This window comes from Trichomycterus rosablanca, chromosome 7 (assembly GCF_030014385.1).
Source record: "Trichomycterus rosablanca isolate fTriRos1 chromosome 7, fTriRos1.hap1, whole genome shotgun sequence".
Lineage (NCBI taxonomy): Eukaryota > Metazoa > Chordata > Actinopteri > Siluriformes > Trichomycteridae > Trichomycterus > Trichomycterus rosablanca.
The window spans coordinates 27,604,035-27,629,826 of NC_085994.1; the positions used below are offsets into that span (position 1 = coordinate 27,604,035).

General features: G+C 40.8%; 1 protein-coding gene across 3 annotated transcripts in view; it reads left to right on the top strand.

Annotated features, from left to right (window-relative positions):
- The window catches only part of bsna (bassoon presynaptic cytomatrix protein a), a 116,570-nt gene that overhangs the window by 54,962 nt on the left and 35,816 nt on the right, over positions 1–25,792 (top strand). For all 3 annotated transcript variants that reach the window (XM_062999194.1, XM_062999195.1, XM_062999197.1), the window contains exons 4-5: positions 18,280–18,765; positions 18,916–25,449. In XM_062999194.1, the coding sequence (XP_062855264.1) occupies positions 18,280–18,765; positions 18,916–25,449 (7,020 nt within the window). The remainder of the gene's footprint in view (positions 1–18,279; positions 18,766–18,915; positions 25,450–25,792) is intronic.

A 25,792-nucleotide genomic window follows, 5' to 3' on the forward strand; every position in this document is an offset into this window, starting at 1 on the left:
TTAAACCATATTTGTGCCAGAAACATGTTGATGGCTAAAAGCATCTGCTTTTTAGACAAACCACAGTGGAGCAATTAAAAAACTTAAGTTTTCCTTTTTGATACGATAGCCTGTGTTTTTCATAGTTTTCATATAGGGTCCATGAACATTTATTGTGTAACTAAATGAAAAAAGCTGTAATCAATCAATGACATACAAAAGTAGTTGTGCTATATTCTCCAGATTATAATAACACACCATTCTTTTGTATGATGTTGATGATGGGATAATAATAACGATCTTTTTGCAGTATTAGGAAATTGCAGCTTTGATTAGACAGAGAGAGAGAGTGAGCAGGGGAAAACGAATGATCAAAGTGACAGAAGTGACAGTCTGTAATTACATGGAGCTCCCGCAACATCCCCACTGCATCACATCACCCAACTCTGTCTCCCTCTCTCTCTCTCTCTCTCTCTCTCTCTGTCTTGCTCTCTCACTCTCTCAGTTTAGTTCAATTCAATTCAAAGGTAGCTTTATTGCTGTCACTTTGGTATCTTATCAGAGTATGTCAGGCATATATATATATATATTTTTGTAGCCAGCCAAGAGTCTTTTAGTTCTTGTTTGAGGGATTCCCGCAAGTCTTCCAGTTCTGTAAGACTCCTGGGCCATCTTGCATGCACTGCTCTTTTGAGGTCTATCCAGATGGTGTTATGTTTGCTTCCAGAATTTGCTGGAATTTCATTGAATCCATTCTTCCCTCTAACCTGGAAATGTTCCTCGTGCCATTGGCTGCAACACAACCCCAAAGCATGATTGATCTATCCACATGCTTAATGGTTGGAGAGGTGTTCTTTTCATGAAATTCTGTGCCCTTTTTTCTTCAAACATACCTTTGCTCATTGCGGCCGAAGACTTCTATTTTAACCTTATTTTAACCACAGGACTTGTTTCCAAAATGCATCAGGCTTATTTATTGTCACGTGGGAGAAGCAAGGACCCAAGGATGCAGAGAGAGGTGTTAAATAATAGTTTTTTTATTAAATAATAATAATAATAAGCAAATAACGGCACAAAAGGGAAACAGCACAGGAACGGGGACGAGCTGCTGGCGCCACTAGCAACTGTAAGGGAAAAACAAAGACACACACAAGGGAAAAAGCGCAGTCCAACACGAGGCACGAACCCAGGTCGCTCAGGTGCGAGGAGTTCACAAACCTCGTGCGCCACCGCTAGGGGGATAAAAATAAAGCCCTTGCACTAACTAAGGCTGCAACGGGAACTAACAGAACAAACAGAAAACCCGGGTAAAGTAATCAAAAGAAAGGGGGAAAAATCAATTAAAAGAAAAACCACTCGAGTGTATCTCCAGCACTACAAGGCTGGGAAGGAGCCGGAATTGACACGGCTTAGAGAGCGAACCACTCGTGCGTTAGCACCAGTATTTAGAGACTGGGAATAACCGGAGCATAACGGCTTCTACGTGAGCCACTCGGGGCATTACGACCAGCATATTGCGACTGGGAATGGCCGGAGCGATAACGGCTATACGCAAGCCACTCGGGCATTACTGCCAGCTCGTTGAGACTGGGAATAACCGGAGTGCAAACGGCTTCAGCGTAAGCCACTCGGGGCATTAAGACCAGCATATTGCAACTGGGAATGGCCGGAGCAATAACGGCTACACGCAAGCCACTCGGGCATTGACCCCAGCTCGCAGGTGTACTGGGGTTGGCCGGAGCGAGACTCGGCTTAAAGAAAAGCCACTCGGGCACTTCCGCTAGCACGTAGTGGCTACCAAAGTAAAAGCGTTGGCTAAGGAGGCAAAAGGGCAGATTCGAACCGGGGCTGTCAGACATGGAAAAGCGGTAACTTCACCGATCAGCCATTCCGGCTGTAATGAATCCATGGCAGCTTTTGGCTTACAAGGGTGCTACCAAATGTCGGTCCGTTTGGTCCTAGCTTCATGCTAGCGCTGTTTGAGCTAACTGAAGCCAGGAACCACAAACAAACAACAGCGCGCGGGCTGTAAAAACCGCACCAGCTATCCCTAACCAATAGAACCAAAACCCCTAACTTACCTCGGCCTTGCGACCTACACACCCCAATGCCATAAGGGCACCGGGGGCTACCACTGGCCCTGCAAAGCCGGCAGGTATTGTGCCACCATGCCAGGAAAAAAAACAAAGGAAAACAACCAGAAGGTGCGACGCCTGCAGCCTAGCGACGCCCCCCTTAAGTAGGTATGTCACAGCTGCAGGTCGTTCGCCCTAACGAGCTGGCCGTCTACATGAGGCCATGCTCGTTGGTGATCTGTAAAGCCTGCAACGTCAGGAACCGATGGTAGGCTCTACTGACGCCGCAGACACCTTACATTTATATGTTCTTTTGCAAACTTCTGACTCTGAATTTTGTGGTGAGGACGCAGGAGAGATTTTCTTCTTCTGATTTGTGCAGGTGTCGCTGAATAAGCCATAGCCTAGCGCTTAAGGTACTGGACTAGTAATCAGAAGGTTGCTGGTTCAAGCCCCACTACTGCCAGGTTGCTGCTGTTGTGCCCTTGAGCAAGGCCCCTAACCCTCAATTGCTCAGACTGTATACTGTAACTCTAATGTAAGTCGCTTTGGATAAAGGCGTCTGCTAAATGCAGAAAATGTAAATGTAAACGAATAGTAGAACAATGTACCACAACTTAAGAGTCTGCTAGATCTTCCTGAAGGTCTTTTGCAGTCAAGTCAAGATTTTTTCTTGGTCTTCCAGACCTTATCTTGACCTCCACTGTTCCTGTTAACTGCCATTTCTTAATTACATTTTGAACTGAGGAAATGGCAACCTAAAAACGCTTTGCTATCTTTTTATAGCCCTCTGTATGTACCTGACATACTCTGATAGCATACCAAAACTGAATGTTGCAGAAAAAATGACTAAACATACACTGTACATTTGTGGCATGACTTTTAATTTGATTATGGATGAACTGCATGTGTGAATCTAATGCTGTTTGTCATACAGTGTAAAAGGTTAGATAATGCTTGAAAAACATGTCAAAATTTATTTGTGACGTCAAAAAAATGTAATCAGCCATTACAATGAGTGTCATGATGTAATATGCATATCAGGAGCAAGTTTAAGCATGTTGTCTGCATGGTATTTAACAGTTTGCAAAATCACCATCAGCAACATTGTGTGTGGATGTGCATTTAAACACAGTAAATGGCTGAACATGACACAGCTGACCTTTGTTTTTAGTTTACCATTACCTATTTATTGAAGTCATAAGGATAACTGAAAGCAGTTGTTCTACACAAAATAGGTGAACCTAATGATGTAGCAAATAAGAGTTTATTTGATTTTATTATTTGTAATTGTAAAAACAACAAACTACTGACCAGTGTACAACATATCTGCCCAGTGAACACCACTGCTCCATTCAATCGAATAATTTTGTTACATGTTGTCACCCTTTTTATAGTATAAACATTAATTTAGAAAATTATTTTTGAATATTAGGAAAAACATAATAATACAACAAAATACAACCTCAAATCAGAAAAAGTTGGAACAGTATGGAAAATGCAAATAAAAAAATGCAGTGTTTCTTACATTTACTTTTATTTCATTGCAGACTGTATGAACCCAAAATATTTCATGGTTTATTAGATAATTTACATTCCTATGTAATTCCTATGTATTTGGAATGTCTTTTTTGACCACAACACATCTTCACTGTGTGATGGTCTATCCCAGATAAATCAGAGCCCAAAGATCTCAAGACCTCTTTTGGACATGGTTAACTTTTTTGCACAGTTTTAGGTAACATTTTTTAATGTAACTCCATGTTGTAGTGCTTCATAAAGATTTGCCAAAGTTATCCTTTGCCCACGTGGTTATGTCAGCTATTTATAAATGACCGTTCTTGATGCAGTACCATCAAGGGTGTTCAGCTTTTATGATATTGTTATATCATTTTATGATATTGTGCACTGTAGAGTGAGAAATATGTAAATCCCTTTTTTTTTTAACATGGTTTTTAAGCATTTCAATAATTTGTCGTTTCTCATGCATTTGTTGAAAAATTGGATATCCTATCTTTGCTCCTCTAAGACTCAACCTTTTGTGGATACTGCGTTTGTACTAAATTATAATTACAATCAGCTATTGACGTCAGCTGTTTGAAATCACATCATTATTCATGTGTCTCATTACCTACCAACCCTAAATTGCTCAGGGTGTAACACAATGTAGTTATATGTCAGTAGCAATGCATGTCTGGGATGTCTCTTACAGTCTGTAATGACCCACATACACTGAAGTGCCAGAAAAACTGGTACACCAGTCTAATACTTGTTAAGTTCCCCACGGAAGTGTAGGACTGCAGAAATACGACGGGGCATGGCCTTCACGAGCTTTCGGAAATATTCTGTAGGCAATAAACAGCATGCTTCCTGCAGAACGATCCACAATTCTGTTGTGTTGCAAGGTGTAGGATTTCTGTGTTCCACAGCGTGTTACATGGCATCCCAGATGTGTTTGATAATGTTGAGATCTGGTGATTTAGGTGGAATCGGCAAAACCCCGAACTCAGATACCTTTATAATTTGGCATCTCTAGATGTGTGTGGTGGCGCATTGTCCTGTTGAAAGAGACCAAACCCATCAGTTTGGTTTTGTGTTAAATGTTCCACATTAGTTCTTTAAAAAATGAAACTTTAAAATGTAAAAACAAAACTTCTTTATTATTAATATTATTGGTTATTGAATCTATTGAATGTTTTTAACCTGTCACCAAGCAGAGGTTCAAGTGAAATCATGCTTGCAAAAATAATGAATTTAGTATGTACCTGCAATAACTATCAGAAGCCATTTTGTTATATTAAAGGTCTGAAACAATTTTTACTTGTCTTTGGATCTCTCCACTAACAGTGTCTGTTCCGCCTCAGTGTAAAATTTGAAACAGTCATTTCACATGTTTACCTTTGCTTGTGCTATCAGAAGCAGATCATAATGACTTAACATCTAATACAAAAGTGCAGTTAAATCTGTAATGATCATGTACTGAGGTTAAATGTATTCCATAGACTGCCTTTTAATTAATAAATTATGCAGCTCCTAGTTTATGCCACAACATTAATGCTTGGTTCTCCCACTTCATGATACAGACACATTGTCATAACCCTGTTTCGTTTTCTCTGGCTTTTTTAAATTGGTTTGATGAAAAAATAGTGGATGCTATTCAAAGCTCTGGCATAACACAGGCTTTCCTGCTATTAAAATCAGCCAAAGTGACTGTTTCACTTCAACAGGGCACAATAACACCTAACCTTGTTCACATTGACCTTTGGATCAATACATTAAGGTAATACACTGTATTATAAGCACATGGAAAAAGTTCAAATGTTTATTGACTACAGAGCAGCTGGCAGCTTCATTGATTTGGTCAAGGCCCTGGGTATACTCACTGTACCCCCTGGAGGCTGGGTTACCCATTACCACCATTGACGGTCAATTGTTGGCATTCAGAGCGATTACCCAGCGACCTACTCTGTTACTTCATGGCTGGGTAACCATGTTATTCTACTTACCAATGCTCTGGATCTGCCACTTATCCCAGAGTTCCCATGTCTCCAACAGCACAACCCCAGAATTGAATGATGCACCTATTCTGTTTTTCTCTGGGGACCCCTTTTTCTAGAGAAGCTGTGTCAAAAAGTAGCAGAACACATCTTTACTTGACAAAACACCACAAAAAGCAGTCAATCTGTTGATGTTTCCTCTTTGAGTAACATGATTTCTGTGCCATATTTAGCAAATGCCGAGCACAAGCTCTCCCACCCCACTACCCTTATGACTGTACTATCAATGTGCTCCCTGGTACTACACCACCCTAGCGAAAGTTGTTCTCCCTGTTTGTCCCCAAGCAGAAGGTCATGCATGAGTACATCCAAGAGGTCATCACCTACTAAACAAACAAACATACAAAGCTTTTGGTTTTTATTGGTATCTTGCTTACCATCCTCACTGTTTTGGAAATGAGGTTACTATTTTTGCAGTTATTAGTTAATTATTAGCACGCCTACATAAGCACACAAGCATCCTGATAGTCTCCATTTCCTGGAATGCTAAAATGATTTGCTTTTGCTCCTGGCTCTATCCAATCCCTTCCCCCTCACTTGATTCCTTTCATTTCTCATGTTTGGAGGAGCTGAAAGCCAATATGAGGCAAAGTAAAAATAGATGGATAGTAGCCTTGCTGGAGGACCCAATATGCATTGTGTGTGTGTGTGTGTGTGTGTGTGTGTGTGTGTGTGTTTATGGGAGAACAATTTTGGAGGAGCATGTAAAAACACTTTTTAGGGAGTGAATATATCTGAAAGCTATATTTTTTGACTAATTGTGCTTGGCAAAAACACTTCAAATTATCATTTTGCATTTGTAAGGCTTCTGAGTAGTGCACTCACTTTTTGTGGAAAGAGAGAGAGATGTGTGGACAGTCCCCTCTCTGATCTAAAAGCACTTAAAGAGAGTACATGAGCAAAACAATTGGCAGGATCCTGTGGGAAATGTGGTATCAGCCATCAGATGCGTGAACATCTCACCTTCCATTTGCTGTGCTCAAAACCTACTGGGAATTGTGTGCAGAGAGATAGAGAATAAAGCTCTACCAAATGTGCTTAGATAAATGTAATTCTTGACTTATTTTAATGTCACAGCTCTGTGCTGTTTAACACACATGCACTGTGAGTTGAGGCATACAGTGATTTGATTGCTTATTGGAAACCAAAAGCAAAGAAACCATATAGACCAGTGGTAGCTCAGTGATCTTGGACTAGTAATCTTTTTATCTGTTAACAGTTTTGTCTTTCCATACCCTTATAATTTTTAATTAAAATGTCAGGTTACATTAAGAGCTAGGGCAGCACGATGGTGCAGTGGGTAGAAGGGCCTGGGTTTAATACCCTGGTTGGGCAGCCAGGGTTTTTCTGTGTTCTTCTGTCCAAAGACGTGCAGTCAGGCCAGTTGGAGCTGAAAATTGCCCTTAATGTGAGTGAGTGTGTTTGTGTGTGTCTGCCCTGTGATGGACTGGCAACCTGTCCCAGGGTGTTACCTGCCTTTTTGCCCACTGAATCAAACTCACAGCGACCCTGACTGAATGTAAATAGTGGCCGCCCAGGTGGCGCAGCGGTAAAAACACATGCTAGCACACCAGAGCTGGGATCTTAAATACATCGTATGTCTCAGCTCTGCCTGTCGGCTGGGCTGAGCAACCACATGAACAACGATTGGCCTGTTCATTTAGGGGTGGGGCATTAAGCCGGATAGGGACTCTCTCATGACTGACTCTCATGACTGATAAGAGCAACTACAACCTCTGCTGGCTGGTTGATGGCGCCTGCACAGAGACGGGGAGGGAGTGTGTTGTGCAGGGTGTGTCTCTCCTTACACAGAGCTGATCCCCAGCTGATCTCGTCTAGTGTAGGTGACACTGCTGCCTACAAGTCGGAGGGGACGTGGATTAGCGTCTTTATTTGTCAGCATTAGTGGAGAGGAAGCATGGCGCAATCGGGCAATTGGACGTGCTAAAAGTCGGTAGAAAAAAGGGAGAAAATGCATAAATGTAAAAAAAAAAATACTAAACTACATGACCAAAAGAACATGGGCAACTGACCATGTGTTTATTAGAAATTCCACCTTAAAATGTGGGCATTAATACACAGTAGTGTTCCCTACCCCTTACACACATTGTTGCTATAATAGCCTCCACTCCTCTGGGAAGGATTTTGGAGACTTTGAAGTGTGTGTGGGAATTTGTGCCCATACACAAGTAAAATCATGACTAAGTTCACACACTGATGTTGGACAAGAAGACTTTGCAATCAGTGTTCCAGTAATCCTAAAGGTGTTATGGAGTGGTATGGAGGTCAGAGCCAAATATGTTTAGCCAAGTTTCCATGAGCCTTGTTTTGTGCACAAGGGCACAGTCATGCTGGAATTGGAAAGTGCCTTCCCAAAACTGTTGTCACAAAGTTGGAAAAATAAAATTATTTTATAAATTTGATTATATACACCTGCTAGCAATGTATGTAGCTAAAACATGTAAACTCCATAATTAGGAGAGATGGCCTGGTACTTTTTTGTCACATAGTGTGTAATGAAGCAGCTAGCAGTATAAATAGTTAATTTGATCAAGTGGACAAAGCAGAACATGCTTTTGTCCCATACTGTCAACACCTTTTTTGGTGATGTACATTTCAGATTATAACAGCTTTGTGTATATTTTACTGTGTAAAATAGGCCACTTTTTAAAAATATAATTTGCTCATGCCATATAAATACTTTACAGTACTGTGCAAAAGTTTTAATGACCATCCATATTTATTTTTTGGTCTCTTTATTAAGATACAAACAAACACTGTGTACACATAATTTAAAAAAAACCCCACAATATTCAGAAAAATTGTTTCTAAAAGAAGAAAAAGTTACAACATGGAAAATGCAAATAATAAAAAACAGTTTCATACATTTACATTGACTTTTGAGAATTTGAGTTGATTCTTAAGAACTTCACAAAAGAACAAATGGGTGAGAAAGGGAAAAGTCACCAAAGTAAAAATCATCATCAGTTTTATGTTTCCTAGAAATCACTGGGCGGAATGCAGTCAGCAAAAAGATCAGGATCCATATGTGAAAAACTGATTGAGACAGTAGACTGTAATTTCAACCATAGGTGGTTTGGCTAAGCATTGTCCATGGGGTGAATACATTCAACAAATGCAGCATGGCGAATGCAGCATGTGTACATGATAAGGCAGTTAAATCTAATCACTTTAATGATCACAAAATAATGGCAGAATGCTGTCTTTAAGGAAGCTCAGATAAGAAGTGTCAGGACTTTGTGTGTGAAATGAGAGTGGTAACAAGTCCCATGTGTATGTAACAGTCCAATTAAAGATCAGGTGGAATAACTCCATGGATAGATGTTACAAATGGCTTGTAATCAAAGATTGTTTAACTGGTTTGTTTGCATGGCAAAGCTGCTTTTCTCAGAGCAAGAAGGTCCAGGGTTTGATTCCCAGGTGGAGCAGTCCAGGTCCTTTCTGTGTGGAGTTTGTATGTTCTCCCTGTGTTTGTGTGGGTTACCGCAAACAGTCCAAACACATGCAGTCAGGTTAATTAAAGATACCAGATCCCTCCTAGGTATAAGTGTGTGTGATGATACAGATGGGGCAGAAAGCCGTGGTTCCATGTTTCCATGCAGAGGTTTATCAGAAACCAACAGTACCGAATCATAGTCCAGAATCCATGTCAGAATAACAGTCCAAATGATGGTATCTGGATTCAGTTCGAATGAGGTTATAAGCACTTCTCAGGTCCATCTTAGAGAATATGGTGGCTTCTCTCATCTGTTCCTCTTCACACGGCTTTTGACATGAGTTACATGACAAACTAGAGTAAGACATTTCCGTTGACATCTAGGGCTCCATCTCCTCGAAATCCAATGATATAATGAGGTTATGTCTTTCCAACCAAGGATACCCAAACACTATTGGGTAATAAAAAGGTGATTTGCTCAGTGTGTAAAGCACCTTTCTGTACCATGTGATAAATGGTTTGTTTGCTGATTTTACCATACCCTAGAGGTTGTCTATTGAGGGCACTAACATTGATTTTAGTAGAGCATTAAATGAAGAGAATGTAACTGGGAGACTAGGATCATAAAAAGAAAATTTCCAGCTGCTTCAGAGTTGATTAGAAATGAAAGACAACTCTATTTTGTCCCCCATTCCTGGATTCCCTGGGTTCGCTCAGTCTTTCTGTGAAAAATAGCAACCCTTTGCATCTATTTGCATCTAATTTTTATTTGTATTACTTATCATAGTTTATTCTATATTATTCTATATTTTATTCTATTTTATTTCCTTCATGTCACACACACCGAGACCTGGGAAACTGTATTTCGTTCTATCATGTACGTGGTTGAATGACAATAAAGCTGAGTCTGAGTCTGATCTAGGCTTTGCGTCCCTGGCCCACCTTATTTTCTGTTCTTTCAGACCTGCAACACATTCCAAAAAAGTTGGACCAGTAAAGCATTTACTACTTTGTAATGATGCCATTCTTTCTCACAACACTTTTCGGCACTTAAGATATCAAGAGCTAAAGTGTATCAGGTGTTTTGTCCTTTTTTTCCCTGCAAAAATGTCTTAAGGTGTGCAACAGTATGCAGTTGTTGTAACATTGTTATTTCAAAATCTCCTCACATTCTTTTTTGGGGACAAGTTAAGACTGTAGGCAGGCCAATCCAGTACCCATACCCTTTTCTTTTGTAGCCATGCCTTTGTAAGTATGTGCAGAATATGGTTTTGCATTGCCTCTTAAAAATATACAGTATATGTATATCTCTGAATGAGAAGTTGTCTTAAAAGCGCCATATGTTGCCCTAAAATCTTAGAGTAATTTTTTGCATTAATGCTGCCATCACAGAAGTGTAAATTGCACCGCTCAGGTGGCGCAGCACTAAAATGTGCTAGCCCACCAGAGCTGGGATTTCGAATACATCGTATCGAATTTCAGCTCTGCCATCTATCTGGGCTGGGTGGCTATATGAACAACTTTTGGCTGTTCTTCATCCAGTGAAGGGAGCTGGATAGGGACCTCATAACTTATGCAATTACAGCCTCTGCTGGCTGACTGATGGTGTCTGCACAGAGAGAGGAATAATGTTGATCAGGGTGTGGATCTCTGTGCACAAGGCTGGTCGGCATATGAACTCACCTTGTGCAGGTGAACAGATGCAGTCGGCTACTGCTCACGTGTCAGAGGGGGCATGTGTCAGTTCGCTCTCCTCAATCAGGCGGGGGTCAGCACCAGTAGAGAGGAAGCATAATGCAATTGGGTAAAAATTATACACGCTAAAAAATCGTGAGAAAAAGGGAGAAAATGCATAAAAAAAAGAAGTGTAAATTACCTCTGCGAAGGGCGTGTTAACAGCTTAGGTGTTTGGTGTAAATTGACTGAGGTCAAGTCAAGTCAACTTTATTTATATAGCGCTTTTTACAATAGACATTGTCTCAAAGCAACTTTACAAAATCCAGGACCAACAGATACAAAAAACCCCTGTTGAGCAAGCCGAGGGCGACTGTGGCAAGGAAAAACTCCCTGAAAATTACAGGAAGAAACCTTGAGAGGAACCAGACTCAGCAGGGCCCATCCTTCTTGGGTGGCCTGGAGGATACTTTAAATAAATACACGATTTACACAGAGCATACGAACACAGAATTAAATGATCTAAAAGTTATAACTGGTAATAAATAGATAAATAATAATAGAGTTGTTCTTCGCTGTAGTCTTCAATAATGTCTGTAGTGATTTCTTGTCATTCTTGGTGCAATTACTCCAGATCCGTCACATCCGGCAGGAGCAGCATAGTTGTCACGGCAGTCTCGACTTTAATCCTTAACCTCTGCGGGTAAACAGGTTTCCATCAGAATGCCTTTGGAGTAAAACAACAAAGAATGTAGTTAATAATGTACAATGCTAGTTGAGTTTTAGACTCCGGCAGCCCTAATTATTACAGCATAACTAAAAGGGAGAGCGAGCAGGTAACAAGGTCATGAAGGCTTTCACAGGACATCAGCGCCCACCTCTCCTACCCAAACCGGAGTGATCGGACAAGAGAGGCAGAACGACAGCAACCCAACATCCCTGATCACCACAAGTTTCTATGACCAAGAACCCCCAAGCTCTGCGCCTTTGTCTATATTAATCAAAAGCCTGAGAAAATAAATATGTTTTCAGTCTAGACTTAAGCATTGAGACTGTGTCCGAATCCCGAATAGAGGCAGGAAGATTATTCCAAAGTTGTGGAGCTTTGTAAGAAAATGCTCTTCCACCAGCTGTGGTCTTTTTAATTTTAGGAACTATAAGTAACCCTGCATCTTGTGAACGAAGTGGACGCGCTGGGCTGTAGTGATGAATAAGTTCACTCAGATACTGTGGAGCCAGACCATGTAGCGCTTTATAGGTTAGTAAAAGTATTTTGTAATCAATGCGGAATTTAACTGGCAGCCAGTGTAGAGATGATAGAACAGGACTGATATGATCAAATTTTTTAGTTCTAGTTAGCACTCGAGCTGCTGCATTTTGAACTAACTGGAGTTTGTTTATGGATCTACCAGAGCATCCAGTTAGAAGAGCATTACAATAATCTAACCGAGAAGTTATAAACGCATGGATCAGTTTTTCAGCGTCATTAACAGATAGTATATTTCTTATTTTAGAGATATTACGCAAATGATAGAAAGCAACTCTAGTAATATTATTAATGTGTGTATCAAAGGAAAGATCTGAATCTATTGTGACACCCAAGTTTTTTACATCTGGGCTGGGAGTAACAGAGAAAGTGTTTAGGTTTAGCACCAGGTTAGACAACTTGTCTCTTGCAGCTTTAGAGCCAACAAGTAAAACCTCAGTTTTATCTGAATTAAGTAAAAGAAAATTACACGACATCCAGTTTTTTATGTCGTTTACACAATCTTCTATCTTACTGATTGTGTCAGTATCATTTGGTTTGGCTGATATATACAGCTGTGTGTCATCTGCATAGCAGTGAAATTTTATGCCATGTTTATGAATAATTTCACCTAGTGGAAGCATATAGAGTGTAAATAATAGCGGTCCAAGTACCGACCCCTGTGGAACACCACACTTTACTTTTGTAGTTTCCGAGCATTTATTATTTACATAAACAAATTGCGAGCGGTCAGTCAGATATGATTGAAACCAAGAGAGTGCGAGTCCTTTAACACCTACTGTATTTTCTAGCCTCTCCAGTAAAATGTTATGATCGACCGTATCAAACGCTGCGCTAAGATCTAATAGAACAAGAAAAGAGACACATCCAATATCTGAAGACATTAACAACTCGTTAACTACTCTAATTAATGCGGTTTCGGTACTATGATTTGGTCTAAATCCTGATTTACATTTTTCATGAATACAATTTTCATTCAAATAAGAACATAATTGTTTGGAAACTACTTTTTCTAATATTTTAGAGACAAAAGGAAGGTTTGAAATTGGCCTATAATTAGCTAGTACATGTCAAGATTAGGTTTTTTAATCAGGGGTTTAATAACGGCACTTTTAAACAATTTAGGTACATACCCAAGGCTAAGGGATGCATTGATTAATGTAAGCAGGGGCTCTACAATAGCTGGGAGTAAATCTTTAAGTAAACGAGTTGGAACAGGATCGAGTATACACGATGATGACTTAGATGATTTAATCAACACAGTTAGTTCATTTTGGGAGATTGGATTAAAGGAATTTAGTTGGATTAACTCGTTACTATTATCACCAATGCTGCTCAGAGTGAGTCCATACTTAACATTGGCAAGTGACACACTTTGACTCTGAAGTCGTATTTTTTCTATCTTGTCATTAAAGAATTTTAAAAGATCATCACTAGTACAGTCAGGCGGTATATTAGATTCAGTTTCATTGACGTTTTTAGTAGGGCTGTCGAAGTTAACGCGATAATAACGCATTAACGCCATCTCAATTTAAAACAAATAGTGCCGTTAACGCAAATTCTAGTTCATGTTGAGACTTGACTGGTAGAACCAACGTTTTAATGTCGGACTTGCCACCGTTGTTCATTTGCGGTTTGTTAAAATAATATAACTGAGCATCGTAGGGATGCACTTGCATAGTAAAGAAATAAATACACGGTATATTCACAAGTTGTCGGGAGCAAAACACTTTATTAACTTAATCTGTTACGGCACTGAATACCGGAGTCAAGCACGCTAGTCCATGAACTATGGAAGCCCCAAAGGGTCAAAACACACTCACTTCGTGTAGAAACGTCCATCAAACCATTGTCACGATACAAGCACAGAAAAGTCTGTTACAATAACTACGCCTTATCCCACCTAAAGCACCGCTGATCTACAATGTTTGCTGATGGAGAAATTCTAACCTACAATCTGACATTTATACGAAGTCAAGGGTCTCTGCTGGATAGTATTACTGCATAGTATGTGAGTGAATAAAACTCCCTTACAGTTTTCTCTTGTCCCAGCAGTTTTTAACATAAGTACATTTAGCATAAAATGTGTTCACCATTTTAATGGTAACATTTCACTTAAAAATCCTTGTTTTCTATAACATTTACACAGATTTTATTTAATGCGATTAATCGCGATTAACTATATGAAATTCTGAGAGTAATCGCGATTAAAATTTTTAATCGTTTGACAGCCCTAGTTTTTAGTTAATTTGGACACTGTCTCAAAAAGGAATCTAGGATTGTTTTTATTTTTCTCTATTAGGGACGAATAATATAAAGATTTAGCTTTTATAAGTGCATGTTTATACTCAGTTAGAGCATCTTTCCAAGCAATCTTATACACCTCCAGTGTAGTGTGACGCCACTTGCGTTCTAATTTCCGTGCTGCTTGTTTAAGTGCGCATGTGTGGTCATTGTACCATGGAGCAAGTGTTTTCTCCCTAATCAGTTTAGTTTTGAGTGGGGATACGTTATCTAAGGTTGTGCGCAGTACGGTCTCTAGGTTTTGAGTTGCCTGATCTAGTTCTTTAGGTTCTGATGCTGATATATTTGGTAATTCTGGTAGGCAGTTTATGAACGCTGCTGCAGTTGCAGATGTAATAGTGCGCTTACATTTAAAATGATGTGGTTGCTGTATATTATTGGACAGGGACACTTCATAAATTAGTAGGGAGTGATCAGAAATTAAGTCATTCTGTGGTACAATTTCCAGGTTGTCTATGTTTATACCATAAGTAAGTATTAAATCTAAGGTATGTTTACAGCGGTGAGTGGGTCCTGTTACATTTTGGGTGATGCCTAAGGATTCTAAAATAGAATCAAACGCAATTTTGAGACGATTACACTTATCCTCATAATGAATATTAAAGTCACCAACAATTAAAGCTTTCTTAGTTGATAAGACTAATTTAGAAAGAAAATCGGCAAATTCGTTAAGAAATTCTGAGTAAGGACCAGGAGGTCGATAAACAGTAACCAGTTTAAACATACTAGTTTTATCAGATGAACATTTATTGGTTATGTCAGAGATAAGAACTTCAAACGAGTTTGTTATAGGAGATGATTTTACAGTAAGACCTATGTCTTTATCATAAATTGTGGCTATTCCTCCACCACGACCGCTAAGACGGGGCTTATGTTCATAACTGTAACCCGGAGGAGATGCTTCATTTAAACTTAGATACTCATCAGGTCTAGCCCAGGTCTCGGTTAAACAAAGTGCACTAAGACAATTATCTGTAATTATTTCATTTGCAATTACTGTTTTGCATGCAAGTGACCTGATGTTTAGAAGTCCTAACTTTAGTTTAGCCTTACTAGGGTTTTCATGATGCTCATTTAGATTAATTTTAATTAAGTTATTATGACATACTTTTTGATTTTGTTTTGGCTTACACCTGCCACGGTAAACAGACACAGTCTCAATGGTTTGTGACCTAAGGATTCCGGGTGACGTCCGATGGCGACTCGCAGACAGTCGGTTAGGCCTGTTTGTCTGCTGCCTGGTCTTGGCTCTGGATAGTCATTTAACACTATCTGCCGCTACACTAGCGCGGTGGTAAAGCCTGTCACCTATGCTGCAAGAAATGCGAGCAGCACCCTCCCACGTGGGGTGGACACCATCCCGCTTCAAAAGACCAGGCCTTCCCTCAAAGGTGGACCAGTTATCTATAAAATCAATGCAGTTTTCTGAGCACCATTTAGACATCCAGCGGTTCAGCGACAACAACCTGCTGTAGGTTTCGCCACTGGGTCGAATCGGTAAGGGGCCAGAGCACACTACTGCCTCAGACATCGACCTAGCTAACTCACACACCTCTTTAACATTACTCTTAGTAACCTCAGACTGCCGTAAGCGAACATCATTAGTGCCGACGTGGATAACAATCTTCGAAAATCTATGATTAGCATTAGCCAGCACTTTTAGATTTGCTCTGATGTCAGGTGCCCTGGCCCCCGGAATACAAGTGACTATGGTTGCTGGTGTCTCTATGGGGGTTGCAATACGCACGTGTCGGAGCTGAGAATCTCCTAGAACCAGAGCACTTACATTAACAGGCTTCTCAGCGGGTGGGTCACTGAGTGGGGAAAACCTGTTGGACACGTGCAACTGAGATGGTCGGTGCTTTGCCCTACGACTATGTCGCCGAGACGTCACCCAGTCGCCCCGCTGTGAGGGCTTTAATGCCGGAGTCTGGGGTTCTGTACCTGAAATGCTGGCATTCGGGACTGCTACAGCTGAATCTAAGCACTCACTAGTAGTAGTCTGTTCTAACGCCCGAATGCGCCCTTCTAACACTGAGATCTTCTCCGTCAGGCTAACAACTAATCTACACTTATCACATATAAAGTTATCACTAAACACGGAGAAGGAATAACTGAACATGTTGCACTCGGAACAGGGATATAAAGCTCCTGCTGGGGCCATAATAACAGTACTTAGCTTTAGAAGATGAGTTGAAGTTGATGAGTTGATGTTTATGTTGGTTTCACTGGCGCTTCTGCTGGTAGTCACAGAAAAACGGCTTTAATTCCGGACGAAACAGGCGATGATGAGCTGAAATACAAAAACCAACAACCAAACAACACAAACGCGCTTCGTTCAGATAAAACGGCTGTAATTCTAAAGGACAACGGTGTTTATGCGCTGGTGTACAAAACAAATAAACAAAACACGGTTCCTACAGACAGAAAACGGTTTTAACTCCCCACAAAACAAAGGTGTTTAAGCGCTGAAGTACAAAAAAAACAAACACAAACGCGCTTTGTTTCCGACAAAACCGGCTGTAATTCTAAAGGAAAACGGTGTTTATGTGCTGGTGTACAAAACAAACGAACAGAACGCGGTTCCTACGAACAGAAAACGGCTTTAACTCTCCACAAAGCAAATATGTTTAAGCGCTGAAGTACAAAAACAAACAAACACAAACGCGCTTCGTGCGGACAGAAAGCGGTTTTAATTCTGGATGAATAATATGTTTATGCGCTGAATTACAAAACAAACTAAAACCGGCTTCGTTCGGATGCCGGTAGCAGAAGTTTTCACAAGCACGGATTTACGTTAGTAAACAAGCGTAAACACAAGCGCTTTTTTACGATAGACAAAATAACACTCTATATCAACTTCGCGCGAAAGATTAACGTTTAAAACATACGTATATAAAAAGTTATTTAGCTAATGGCTACAAACAAACAAACAACTAGGCTACAGTGTGTCACACTGAGGTGTGTCACAGTTGTGGAACTTAGTGTGTAAGAATGCTAAGTAACTGTAACGTGTAGGGTGCAGGGTTGGATTGGATTGAAATACTGATTAATCTGTCCTCAATACATGTTTCCACTGTGTGACGGTCCATCCCAAATGCCTGAGAGCCCAGATAACTTCTGGACATGAGGCTTCCTTTTTGCAAATTAAAATTTTAAGTGGCATTTGTGAATGTAACTCTGTATTGTAGTGCTTGACAAAGGTTTGCCAAAGTAATACCTTGTTCATGTGGTAATATCAGCTAATTATAAATGATGCTTCTTGATGCAGTGCCACCTGAGGGACTGGAGATAACATGTGTTCAGCCTAGGCTTGTGGCCTTGCCCTTTATGCTTTGAATTTTTACCTTGTAACTAGCCCTAGTTGGCCCCATTTCAACTTTTTTGTGTTGCAGACATGAAATGCAAGAATGGACATATATTAACAATTAAAATGCAAATTACCAGACAAAACATGAAATAGCCTGGATTAATACTGTCTGCAATAAAATAAAAGCCAAAGTAAATGTAGAAAACACTGTGCTGTCCCGGATTGTGTATATGGGACTGTGCTCTATATAGTAGTCTTAACCTTGACCTATTCTTGTATATAAATGACTGAACCTTCAGTTAATGGCCCTTTTATACCCAATTATGATAAAATTTATTTGTTTATCTTATTTAGTGTACAATATTAGAAAACAAGCATATATTATACAAATATATTTACAGAAAAACAAAGTTGATACAGTAAAACATAAAATATATTTTCTTTGTGCTGTTAAAATAAATAACTGTAAAACAGTTTCTCTGCATTTTGTTTGTATTTGCAGTTTACTGGACTTTTCTTCTGTAATGATTTATTTATTCGTTAATTTATGTATGAATCTTCAGTTTGCTTTTATCTTTTTCTTTACATACTACAACACTTTAACACACTTCCTTAATGTGTACACAAGTTCATTTATGTATTTATTCACTTTTCAGAAAAAGGAATGGCTTTGTCTGAACTGTCAGACCCAGCGTCTGATGTCTGGAGGGCTTGATGACACACCTCTTTCAGTTCCTTATTCATCACCAAAGCACCAGCCAATGGGGTCTCCCCGGCATCAAGTACTGGCCAGTCAGCAACCACCTCAGCAGCCACATTTTCAGAAAGTCTCCAATAATCAGCAGACAGGGACAAGGACAATGGCACCACAGCAGAAAGCCCAAGGAGCTGGACCTGTTCTCTCCACTGAAGCCAAACCCCTCAAACAGTCCTCTACAGCTCCTACTTCAACTACTGTATCTGTTAGTGAAACACAAAGGAAGAACAAAACCATACCAAAACTGGAAAATGAAACTGAGCATGTCTCAGCTGTACATGTTGAAACTAAATCTACTCATAAAAAAGGAACAACAGAACCAATTCTGACCAACACTGCAATGAAGGATGAAAAAAAGGACTTGCAGAGGTCCAGATATTATGAGGTAAGTCATTGTGTAACAATTATGAGGTAATTTGTGTACAATTATCTTTATGACTTTGTTACTATAATTTTATCAGTGTTGGATTTGAGTTCTCAGATGTATGTAAAACTGTGGAAAGTCAAATTTGTGTGTGTTTTTGTTGTTTTGTAGGATACAAACAAAACAAACAGTACCCATGACCTATCCCGAAGCCCTCAGAGTCTAAGTGATACAGGCTACTCCTCAGATGGAATATCAAGCTCACATAGTGAGATTAATGGCCTCATTCAGGAGGAGGAGATAAAATTAAGTGAGCAGGGCATGTCTGGGCATGTAACACCACCAAGCCCATCTGAGATTACAAAACTAGAGAGCTCCATGCGACCTCTTCTGGAGTCTAAAGTTTTATCAGAAGGAGAGAAAACATGGGACAGAGAGCATGGGAGAGACAGAAAACACAGATCCCAGTCATTATCCATCAGTCCAGATGAATATGACTCAGATGAGGATCTAGAGGATATAATGGAAGAGGAAGAGGACACAGCTGACTGGGAGGCCAAACGAGGGCTTAGAGCAATGGCTGATTCAGGAAAAGAAAAAAAGAAAAAGGCAGAACGTGCCGAGATCACTGATGAAGAGTTCATGCGAAGGCAAATCATGGAGATGAGTGCAGATGAAGAAAATGAAGATGAAGAAGAGGAAGAGATGGAGGATGAGGATGAGGAAGATGATGATGAGGGTTATGGTTACCAAAAGACTAAAAAGATACACAAGCACACCAGTGACTCAGTTAAAGAAAAGCGTCGTCTTACTCACCATTCAAGCAGTTTTGAGGAAGAGAGCAAAACAAGTAGTGAAATCTATAAAGGCTCAGCTGAGGAAGGGGAGGAGGAGCTAATTGGCTCACAAGGAGGCTTACGGAGATTTAAGACAATAGAGCTGAACAACACCAGCAGCTATAGTCGAGACATTGAGCTGAGCAATGAAAATGACTTGAGTATGGACAGAGAGCCTGAACTTGAAATGGAAAGCCTTACAGATTCCCCAGAAGAGCGCTCAAGAGGGGAGTATTCCTCCACTATCCCACCCACCACCTCTAGCTACAACTCAGGTACATCGCCTACGTCTATTTCCTCAATGGAAGATGACAGTGACAGCAGTCCAAGCAGGAGACAACGCCTTGAGGAGGCTAAGCAACAGAGAAAAGCCAGACACCGGTCCCATGGTCCACTTCTTCCCACCATAGAGGACTCCTCAGAAGAAGATGAGCTGAGAGAGGAGGAGGAACTTCTGAGGGAACAAGAAAAAATGCGAGAAGTGGAGCAACAGAGAATTCGAAGCACTGCTCGTAAAACTAAACGGGATAAAGAAGAGCTACGGGCACAAAGGCGAAGAGAAAGATCCAAGACTCCTCCCAGTAACTTATCTCCCATTGAAGATGCCTCCCCAACAGAGGAGCTGAGACAAGCTGCTGAAATGGAGGAACTTCATCGCTCCTCTTGCTCAGAATACTCACCATCTATTGATTCAGAGGCTGAGGGCTTTGAAATATCATCTAAGCTCTACAAGTCTGGAAGTGAGTATAACCTGCCTACATTCATGTCACTTTATTCGCCTACTGAAAAGCCAGAGACTACATCTTATACTACCATTGCAACTACCTCAAGTGGCAAACCCCTAAAGAGTGCAGAAGAAGTCTATGAAGAAATGATGAGAAAAGCAGAGATGCTACAGAAACAACAAAAACAGCAACAACAGCAGTCTTGTTTATCACAGCCATATAGCACTAGTGCCTACCAAGATGAGGACAGAAGTAATGAGCAGCAGTATGATGATATGTATGAATATACTGATCAAGATGATACTATCTATGACAATGTGGATACAAATGACATTTATGAGGAAATTCGCCAGACCTCACAAAACATTACCAAACAGTTGGATGATCAATTGGAAATTGATGTGTCTTATACAGATAAACAACTGCTAGACACAGGATCAGCCTTTGCTAAACTCCTAGAGCAAAGCAATGCCCTTCTGACCCCTGGCACAAGTCCAACACAGCTCTCAGCCCCTGTGTCATTCTCTGAAACAGGAACAGGAGGACGAATACCTGATGTTAGAGTAACTCAACACTTCTCCAAAGATGGGCATAAGGATAGACTGAGAGGTCCCGCTGGCAAACATGTCATCATACCTGCTACCACTATAACTGCATATGGAGTATATGCCAGGGATACTGTCTCTCAAACAACTACCAGTCAAACAATGACAACAATGCAGTCCACTCTGTATGACCACCAGACAGACAACACTGTTACAGCAACCACCAGCATCTTAAGTGTGTCTAGCAAAATAGCTGAAATCACTCAGGCTTATGGTCAACGAGAGGGAAAAAGGCCATCGGACAGAGTCCACTTAAGAGACAATGCCACTCCACCTGAGTCTGTAACTGAAGCACGCACTTCTAAAGCCTATGCATACTACAAAGAGAGTCCACCCCTTTCACCTACTTCATCTCCTGCTTATAGTCCATCTCGATCTCCTAACAGGAAAACAGCTGAATTTTCAACTCAAACATTTGGCCCCTCAGAGGCTTCTGGCCCTTTCTCTCCTGTAATGGCACAGGCCACTCAGACACCTCATAGGACTTTTTCATCACGTCTTTTTAGACAGCAGTCTTCTCAGGATGGTTCTTTTATGGTGATAACTATTGGATCTGAGCCCACCAGCCCGTCAAAGCCAGTAACTGTTAACACTGCCACCTCTCCCTTGTCCTCACCGACCAACTTTAGTTACCAGTCAAATTATGAATTTTATTCTTCACCTGTAAGCCCTCCAGACACACCGCCACAACAACAGTCACCGAGGCATGGTTTCTATGGAACCCATAAAATTGAGAGAGTTAATGTTGGGACAAGCATGGTAACTGCTGCAAGCACGTACAGTCGTGGCTCACTTTCAATGGAAAACATATCTTTGTGTCGTATTTCCACAGTACCTGGAACATCAAGAGTTGAGCAAGGACACAAGCTACATAGTGCAAGTGTTACAGACCTAAGAACTGCTATTAGGTCATCTCCAATTATTATGACAGATCAGGGACTGGACCTGACTTCATTGGCCACTGAGGCACAAAAGTACTCGGGTAATACTGAAGGGAGCCATTCCACAACTATCCAACCTCTTATAATGAACTTGCAGGCCCAGGAACAGACACATGTGGTTGTCTCAACAGCCACAACAGTTAGTGTAACTGTTGCTGCCTCAATGTTTATATCTCAACCCAAGCATCCTATGGCTTATGGTGATCCCCTTCAAAACAGAACTGATTTGAGCCAGGGCATGGGAACAGTGGTATGTCTTCTACAGAACAAACAACCACCAGTTGACCCATCTATACCAAATATTGATGCCAAGCTGGAAGATCTAAGTTTTCAGCAGCAGCAGTTACTTAAGCAGCAGCAGAAGCTCCAGCAGCAACAAAATCTCTTAGAGCAGCAACTTCATCAACACCATCAGCTTCAACATCAGCAAGCTGCATCATTTGGAAAACTTAACCTATCTACTCAGTTGCCACTATTAAAGAAAGACCTAATTGTTAGTCAGACAAGTTCTGCTCCTATGGTCAGTGCAGTATCCCCATCTGTTAACACTGATATGTTTAACATTGGTGGATCATTGGAGTTAAGGGCTAAGCCAATAGAACCTGGTGCTGTAAACCTGGTAAATGTCCAACCTCAAGTTATGATGGTCCAAGCAGATGGTACACAAGGATCACATCTAACCCACCTTATCAAAGCAAAGGAAGGGCATGGTATTATAGATCCTACAGAGCAAATCAAGAAAGAGAATCAAGTGGCTTGCTGTGATGTAGTTTATAACTTGCCGTTTAGTGGCAGCTGTGTGGGTGGTCCATTTTCTCAAAAGCCAATAGCAGATGAGACAATTGTTAGTGAGCCTTCACAGTTTTCTTCTGCACCACCACAACTCTATCAACCAACAGAGTCTCGACAAGAGAAACAACAATATCAAGATTTTGCATCAAAATCATACACACTCCCTTTCTCTGGTCAGCTGCAGCCATCCTTGTCTGAGACCAATCTTGCAGATGTAGGTTTCCAGCCTTATCAATCAAAGCCTGACACACACTTAAAATCCTCTGGAGAATTGACTATGGATTTAGTTAAGCATGGCTATGAAGGAGGATATCTTGGATTAGGACTGCAATATGGCTCTTACACTGATCTTCGGCAAGGTGATGTGGCAGCTGCACCATTACCTATAAGAAGATACAGTTCTCTGTCCAATATCAGTTCAGATTATGGATACTCTTCACGTGACCTTGCTAGTTTCCAGGAGTCTAACCTTGCCCAGTATAGTGCAACTACTGCTAGAGAGATTAGTAGAATGTGTGCAGCCCTGAATTCAATGGATAGATATGGCAGCAACCCTGATCTTCTACAGTTAGGTGCTGGACGAGTTGTTGGTCCACCTGGTAGAACAAGTTTGCAGCAAAGTTTTAGACCAAGCTTTATGTATGGCCAAGATGGAAAGCCTCTTTCTCAAGCTCTTACTAGCCTAATCAATGCAAGACAAGCCAGCCTTAGAGCAATGTATCCATCAGCTATTAGGTCAGCTGATGGTATGACATATTCAACTATTAACACACCTATTGCATCCACTGTGCCAATCACAACACAGCCAGCATCTGTGCTGCATCCGTTATTGAGAGGTGTTTATAGACCATATATAACACCAAATATGACACCAGTTCCTCTGGCTAGCCTCAACAGAATGCCTTTGGCCCCCAGAATGCCTCTTACAGGACAGGCACCTTACCATTTCCCAACCCCCAGTAGTCCTTCTGTTTCAACTTCTGTTTCTACAAATGTTCCGGTTGCAATCACAAAAGAGCAAGAGGCACCTCTATATCTTGGAAAGTCTCCAGTAAGCTCTTCAGCTCCTTGGACGTCTGCAACACTAACTTCTACTGTTCAAAGCTGCCCAACCTCAACAAATTTTGGATTAACACAAGTGGCTTTGCCAGAAAGCCAATCACAATTTCAGCAACAACCATTAAACCTTTCTCAATCCCACTTTCACACTCAGTCTTCCACTTACAGTGAACTATCAAAACAGGCACCTGCAACCACTGCAACAACTTATGAACGACCTCTACAAGAAATTGATACAGAAGAAGACAGGCTGCATCGTCAACAGGAACAGTTATTAAAGTTTGAAAGAGAGAGAATAGAGCTTGAAAAATTAAGACAACTGAGGGTTCAGGAGGAACTTGAGATGGAACGAGCAGAATTGCAACGTCACAGGGAAAAAGAGCATATGTTAGTACAAAAAGAAATTCTGGAGCTGCAGACCATTAAACAGCATGTTTTACATCAGCAGCAGGCTGAAAGAGAAAACCAACTTGTCCTGCAGAGAGAACAACTTGCTCAGCAGAAACAGCAGCTTGATCAGATACAGTCACTGCAGCAACAGCTTCAGCAGCATCTTAAGGAGCAAAAGAGACAAAAAACTGCTGCTTTTACTTCTCAACTTGTCTGTGACCAAACTGGCAGAATTATTCAGTCACAAGAGCTGCCATCAGATATGCAATATGGTGAAATTCAAGTGTCTTCCAGGTCCCTGCCCAACTCTTCATCGGAGATGTGCTTAAGGAATAACGAGGGGCAAACAGATCATAGGTCTATGCGGAAACAAAGATCAATGCCTCGTCTGCAGGATGGTATTGAGGGAGAGGTAACAATGTTTTCCTTGCCCAGTAGGATTGTAGACAGCAGTGTGCAAACAGATGATGAAGATGAAGGAGAAAGATACCTTATGTCCAGGAGAAGAAGGACTAGGCGTAGTGTAGATTGCAGTGTTCAGACTGATGATGACGAAGATAAAGTCGAGTGGGAGCAGCCTGTCAGACGAAGACGTTCACGGTTCTCTAGGCACTCAGAATCTGGGGCTGATTCTAAAACTGAAACTCCAACGTTAGCTGCAGCTCCCAAAGTAACATATTCCAGTATTGCCATCCAAACTATTCAGGACTGCTCTTGCCAAACAGAGACAGAACAGCTAGGGAAAACCTTCCCAGCAATACATGTTACTGTGCCAGACCCCAACAAAGTGGAGATTGTCCACTACATTTCTGGTCCAGAGAGAACCCAAAAAGGGCAAAGCTTAGCTTGTCAGACAGAACCTGAGTCCCAGTCTCAGGGTGTGGTAGTGCCACAAATTGTGACCACCACAATTAGCCCATATTCCAACAGTGCACTTGTGGCATCAGCAGATCCACTAGTCTCTCGTCAACAGAATGTCTCAAAGTTTGAAAAACGGAAGCCAGATCCTTTGGACATTGGATACCAGCAGCACCATTTGCACAATGAGTCGCTGTCCAGTGTGATTCGGCAACCACCCAAATCTCCTCAGGTGCTGTATTCTCCTGTATCTCCTCTGTCTTCACCACATCGTATTATAGAGACATCATTCTCATCTAGCGAGAGGCTAAATAAAGCCCATGTTACTCCACAGCAGAAATCCTATACAACTGAGTCAGCACAAAGACATCAGAGCTTACCTCGGCCAATGAAGAATGTTCAGCGATCTTTGTCAGATCCCAAACCCCTCAGTCCCACATTTGATGAGCAAACCAAGGCTAGAATATCTCTTTACCAGCAGCAAGCACTTCAGAGTCAGGTATGGGTGGAAACATATTCTGTGTTAAATTTAAATGTTCACTTATGTTTACAGTATTAATGTGCTTTAAAGTTTATCTGGATTTTTGCAGGTCTGGCTCCTGATTCAAAATTATTAAGTGCAATAAAGAAATAAACAGATGCATACGTACACACATAAAATTACGTAGGAACCATTGCTTAATGTCATTCAGAAATCTAAAATAAATCTGAATGTTTATAAGTTTATTTTACAACACTATTTCAGAGGTTAATGTTTTTGTAAAATGTTCCACCATTTTTTCATTTTAGATTTTAAATTTGTAATATGATAACTACATCCACATTACTGTGTAAGATTGGAC